Raw genomic sequence first — 6,399 nt, forward strand, 5'->3', positions numbered from 1 at the left:
CAGTGCTGGAATTCTTGAAATTAGATACTCTTTCACCCCCAATCCTTTTCCTACAACATGAGGCCAGAGATAATATATGCCTTATCCAACTTGAAGCAGTTTAGCAAATATGCCTCTTAGCTGTACATAAATAGACCTTGATTTTGTTTTGATGATCCAACCCAGCACTGGGTTTACATAATTGAACTTTTTGTCAGAGTTCTAAGATTTAGTCCTTGTCTCTACCCCCACCCCCACCACTGAGGATTGAACCTAGGAACACTCTACCACTGAGTTACATCCCCAGTTCTTTTTATTTTTTGAGATGGAGTCTCACTAAGTTGCTAAGGCTGGCCTTGAATGCAACATCCTTCTGCTTCAGCCCAAGTCACTGGGATTAAGTCTTTGTCTTTTTTTTTTTTTTTAATGCCACCAGGTCCCACTGCAGATTATGGGATTTGGTGATGAAGTCAATTTAAATGTTTAGAAGTCAGGATCAGATATCCTAGTACTGGGGAGCAGAATCAAAAGTCTGAAGAAAGTCCATAAACCATTGTCAGCCTCATCCCTGACTGTGCAAGGTGAGCAATCTGCCTCTTCTCTGTACTTCCACCAACCTTCACCAGCAAGTAGCTTATTCTCTGGGGCCAGCGATGCCAAATCCAGCAAAAGAGAAGTCCCCTCCAGAGCTCTAGGAAGAAAAAACTAGCAACCTGTCCTCAAGCGAAGAAATGGAAGTACTGTCTGTATCAGTGACAGAGAGCTGTCATCAAGGGGTTTAGTCATACTGAGTTTCATTTCATGTACTTCCTCAAGTACCAGTGAGGGTGGGAAGATATTAATGAAGAAAAGTTGAAGGGGAGTGGTTTTTAATCATTACTGGCCCAAGGACCCATTTAAAAATCTACAAAGCTGTGGATTTTAGAAAAATACACAGTTTGTATTCGTTTTCTGTGGTTGTCTGCTATGGTCTGAATGTTTGTGTACCCCAGCCCCATTCATATGTTGAAATTCCAATCCCCAAGGTGATGGTATTACTGAGGTGTCATAAGAAATCAAACACTAGTGGGAAAGTGGGTGGACAAGACAAACTTTACTTCTGCCAGAAGGGTGTGCTACCGCAGTTGCCTAGTAAACACACCTGGGCAGGCAATCCACCTGCTCATATTCCTATTGCAGCGCTGCTCTTCACCACCCTGATTGGAGGAACTTGGCCTAATGATCTATGGGATTGGCTAATTTTAAAATTGGGACAGGCAAAGGGAAGAGCTATAATTAAAATGGATCCAATTTGATCCAATTAAAGCTGAATACTATATTCTGAAAATGGACAACCAGACTTTTCTTTCTCACATTAGGTAGTGAGACCTTTGATTTGGTCACAAGGGAAAAGCACTCATGATTAGGATTAATATACTAACAAAAGAGAAGCTGGACAGTTAGCTTGTCCCTTCCACCACATGAGGACACAGTAAGAAGTTGCCATCTATAAACCAGGAAACAGGTCTTCAACAGAGACAGAATCTGCCAGCACCTTGATCTTGTAATTTCTAGCCTCCAAGGTCTATGATAAATCAATTTCTATTGTTCAAAAACCAGTCTGTGGCATTTTTTAGAACAGCCTGAACAAACTAATATGTTGCCATAACATACTACCTCAAAATGTGTGCCTTAAAACAAAAGAAATGCATTTTCTCATAGCCCTGGAAGCCAGACATTTTTCGTGCCTCTTCCAGTTTCTGGTAGCTACTCACTTTCCTCTGCTTGTGGCCCCATTGCTCTGCTGCAGTCTCTGCCCTGTATTCCCATCTTCTTGTCCTCTTTCGTGTGCATAAACTTTCCCTCTGCCTCTCTCTTATAAGGACACTTACAATTGGATTTAGGGCCCACCTGACTAATCTTCCCAAATCGACATCCTTAAATCACATCTGCAAAAGACCATTTTACTTCATGAGGTAATATTTACAGATTCTAGGGATTAGGGCTTGATATATTGGGGTGGCCATTACTCAACCTTCTTCAAAGTCCCAAATTTTTGCATATAGTTTCAGGAAGATCATGTCTCCCAGGCAGGAACAAGAACATGCCCTGGAGATGCAGTTCACCGCCAATATGCTATGCATAGGTAACATAGAAGTCAGGCCCATTTACCTATTCACAAACCTCTCTACACCACAAAATCAACTAACATCGTTGGTTAAAAATACAAAACTATACTGCAAACTTCTACTCTAGTAAACCAGAATCCCCTAGAGCTGGGGTCCAGAAATCCGCATTCTCAACAAGCTCCTCAAAATGATTCTCATACGGGGCTGTGGCTGTGGCTCAATGGTAGCACTTGTCTGGCATGTGTGAGGCACTGGGTTCGATTCTCAGCACCATGATAAATAAATTTAAAAAGATCTATCAACAATTAAAATATTTTTAAAAAATGATTCTCCTGCAGTCCACTTTGAACCTATACTTGAGTGTTGGTTAGGGAGCTATGGTGCTCCAAATCTTCCATTAAGTGGACAGACTGCCACCTCCTTCACAATAAAGGAGGAAACGTCTGAAGGAAACTGTTTTCCACAAACGGAGCACTAATGCTTCCTCCCATTCCCCTAACACAAAGGTGACGAGCCTCTATTGTTTTGATTTTGGTCCTGCCTCAGGTTTATAATACACCTGCCCTGAAGACGTGGAATTGAGCCGGGGGGGGGGGGGGAAGAAAGAGTGGAGGGAGAAAGAAGCCGACTCACGGGTAAAACGCAAACCGATCTCTGAGACCTGCGGAGCTGCACGTGACGCCCCACGGACCTGCCCCTGGGACACAGGTTCTCCCGGCCGACTCCGCGCCGGCGCCCGCCCCCGCGCTCCACTGATTGGCTGCGTCGGCTCGCTCCTCACGCTCTTTTGTCTCAGCCCGCAGAGGATAAAAGCAGCCGCAGCTGCCTCAGGAACCGCGCTGCCGCGTCTCGGCTCCCCCTTGTTGGGTGGCCGTGCGAGGCAGTTCCATCGGGCATCTCTGGGCCGCTTAGCTGCGGAAGAGGCGCTCGTCTTTTTCCTTTACAGGGCTGCGGAGATTAGAAGGCGGAATCCAAAGCTGTGGACGCCGGAGCACACCGTTAGTAGCGGGTTGCAGGTAAAATACATGGGGGCACAATTCCCTCGTACGAAGAGGGGTGGGGGACATCCTCCCCAGTACTGGGCGGCTCCCACTGTGGAGAATCGGTAACTTCGAGGAGGGGAAGGAGCACCCAAGGCCGGCCACGCGGAGTAAGGAGGTAGGGCTCAACCTGGATGCTTCCGACTGGGTAGGATTTGCCTGGACTGGGGAGAGGGGAGTGGGGGGTGGCGTGCGCAGGACGAGGGGTAAAGAATAGTGTTCATTCCGAACCCTCTTTGCATATCCTCACCTCTTCCTGGGGAGGAATACGTGGGTGGGTGTGTCCAACTCCTGTTTTTTTTTTTTTTTTTCCTCCATAGCAGCTCATCAAAGACGAAAACCTGAACTTTAATTCTGCGCAGTTGACTGATACAGCTGGTAGGTCAGTGGTCTCCCGGGGGTTTACAGAGGTGCATTTTGGCTTGTATTCAGAAGGTGGGAGAAGCAGCGTGGTGCGGGGAGTGGGGGCGGGGAGTGGCGGGATGAGATTGAGGCTGAGGCTGCTTCTGACCCTTACCTTCCCTCTGCTGTGGCGCAGTCTTGACGCCCTAAGCACAGGGGTCTACAAACCCGGAGGTGAGCTTTCTCATAGAGGGCACCGGTTGCAGAGCTTGAACCTGAAAAAAGGTGAGCATTATTTTCTGAGCCCCTGTAAGAATCAAAAAAATGAGAGAGGGGGGAGGATTTTGAGAAGGGCTGGTGGTTGAGGCTAGATCATGAAATTAATTAGATCTTATTTTATTTCCACAAATCCGTAAGCACTGTGCTCTGTTGAGAGCCCAGCATCAGCTGCATTATGCTGTAAAACCTGGAATTCGAAGCAAGTCGCAGTTCCTCTTGAAGAACTTGGCGGGAGGGGGTCAGTTTGGCTGCAGAAAGCACCCTGGTAGCGAGGGGACACCAGCTAGCCCTGAGAACCTGTAATTGCCAGTCTCCTGCAGGATATTTTTAGGGTAGTGGATAGATATAAACTGTAATGCACGCTACTGAGGTAGGGAGAGTCTGTAGCTGCAGCCTGCTCTCTGTTTAATCCCCCCTTTTCCTTTTTTACAGCCTCCACTGAAATCGGAAGAAGGAAGAACACCGCAACATCTGCAGATTAGGCTTTTATTTCTACAAAGCCTGAGCATCGTGTATTCAGATACCCTATCATTGTTAGGCATGGCTAGTATTATTGCACGTGTGGGTAGCCGTCGGCAGAATGCGCCGTTGCCGCCTTGGGCCCATTCCATGCTGAGGTCCCTGGGCAGGAGTCTTGGGCCTTTGATGGCCAGCATGGCAGACAGAAATATGAAGTTTTTCTCGGGGAGGGCGGTGCCAGCACAGGGGGAAGAAACCTTTGAAAACTGGCTGACCCAAGTCAATGGGGTCCTGCCAGACTGGAATATGTCTGAGGAGGAAAAGCTGAAGCGCTTGATGAAAACCCTTAGGGGCCCTGCTCGAGAGGTCATGCGTTTGCTCCAAGCTGCCAACCCCAACCTAAGTGTGGCAGATTTTTTGCGAGCAATGAAACTGGTGTTTGGGGAATCTGAGAGCAGTGTGACCGCGCATGGTAATTTTTTTAACACCTTGCAGGCCCAAGGGGAGAAAGCCTCCCTTTACGTGATCCGTTTGGAGGTGCAGCTCCAGAATGCTATTCAGGCAGGCATCTTAGCTGAGAAGGATGCCAACCAGACTCGCCTGCACCAGCTCCTCATAGGAGCTGAGCTGAATAGAAATCTGCGCTTCAGGCTTCAGGGTCTTCTCAGGATGTATGCAAATGAGCAGGAGCAGCTTCCCAATTTCCTGGAGTTAATCAGGATGATAAGGGAGGAAGAGGATTGGGATGACTCTTTTATTAAACGGAAGCGGCCCAAGAGATCTGAGTCAGTGGTGGAGGGGGCAGACAGCCCCGGAGCATTTCAGGGCTCCCTGCCTGTAGCAATTGGCAGTGAGGACTGCAATGTGATAGAAATAGATGATACCCTTGATGACTCAGATGAGGATGTGATCCTAGTGGAGTCTGGGGACCCTCCACTGTCATCCTCAGGTGCTCCTCCCTTCAGGGGCAGGGCCAGATCTCAGGACCAAGTGTTGGTCATTGATCCCCCCAGTAATTTTGGAACCGAGGCTCCTTCCACCAGCAGTGGTTCTGGACATAAGATTAATGGTCCTAGGGATATGCGCAGAGCCAGGAAGCGAAAACACACAACTCGCTGTTCCTTTTGTGGGGAGGAAGGACACTCAAAAGAAACCTGTGATAATGAGAGCAACAAGACCCAGGTTTTTGAGAATCTGATCATCACCCTGCAGGAGTTGACACATACAGAGGAGGAGGGGTCAAGAGAGGCCCCTGGTGAATCCAGTGATTCCTCTGAGCCACAGTAAGGTGCTAGCCCCCATCCTTAAATGAATCTTTTCCCATATTCAGAGTTTGGTGATGGGAAATTTAGGAGAGGGGGAGTTCTAATTGCATGAGTTAATTTACAAAGCGGCTTTCTTTTGTCATGGAGGAGAAGGGGTCTCATATTACCAGTATAGTGGAAGGGGATGTCCTGACCTTTAGGCTTGCTGCCTTTTCCCACTGCCTAAGAGTCTATTTTCTGTGTGTGCCCATTTCTTTGATGGCTTTATGCTCTTTGTGAAAGTTGTATAATTCATTGCTAAATCTTTAAATGATAAAAGTTCAAAAAGTAAAGTATGTTAACCCCGAACTCACCACCCTTATTTAACCATTGTCAGCCCTTGTGGTGAATGTCTTTCTGGATATTTTCCTGTACCTATGAACCCAGATAGATATATGTATAGATAAAAGTGACCAAATATAAGTGCTGTTCTATATGCTGTATTTTTTCACCAAACAATATATGTTGTGAGCTTCTATGTCAATAAATATATCAGCATCTACTTTAATATCTCTGTGGTATTTTAAGAAGTAAAGGGAAAAAATAAAATGTAGTGAAAAAGTATAAAGTGGGGGAGTCATTTTGAGATTGTGTTTTTATCATCCTTATTTTGCAGAGGAGGAAAAGGGAAGAAGGGCTGAAACATTGCTCAAAGGTAAAGGGTCTCTTGATCACAGCAGAACTGTCTCCTACCTCATTGAGCCAAATTATAGCCTGTATTATTTGACAACATCACAATGCTTTCTTCTCTAATGTATGCTGAGGTTACAGCCCAACATGAGGACTTCAGGGGCTACATCCCTGTTCATTTTGGAGAGGGGCAGTATTCCTTCCTGGGTGGATTCCTTAAGTTGCGGTTGCTGCTTCCAGACAACATTCTGGTCATAA

General features: G+C 46.6%; 1 protein-coding gene across 1 annotated transcript; it reads left to right on the forward strand.

The window, feature by feature from the left end:
* The first annotated feature begins 2,920 nt into the window (after positions 1–2,920).
* On the forward strand, positions 2,921–5,969 carry Zcchc12 (zinc finger CCHC-type containing 12). Its single transcript, XM_077107271.1, has 4 exons — positions 2,921–3,103; positions 3,448–3,505; positions 3,666–3,754; positions 4,181–5,969. Exon 4 carries the CDS (start codon positions 4,289–4,291, stop codon positions 5,492–5,494), a length of 1,206 nt encoding a protein of 401 aa, XP_076963386.1. The 5' UTR covers positions 2,921–3,103; positions 3,448–3,505; positions 3,666–3,754; positions 4,181–4,288; the 3' UTR covers positions 5,495–5,969.
* The last annotated feature ends 430 nt before the right edge of the window (positions 5,970–6,399 follow it).

The sequence above is a fragment of the Callospermophilus lateralis genome, chromosome X (genome assembly GCF_048772815.1).
Source record: "Callospermophilus lateralis isolate mCalLat2 chromosome X, mCalLat2.hap1, whole genome shotgun sequence".
Taxonomy (NCBI): Eukaryota; Metazoa; Chordata; class Mammalia; order Rodentia; family Sciuridae; genus Callospermophilus; species Callospermophilus lateralis.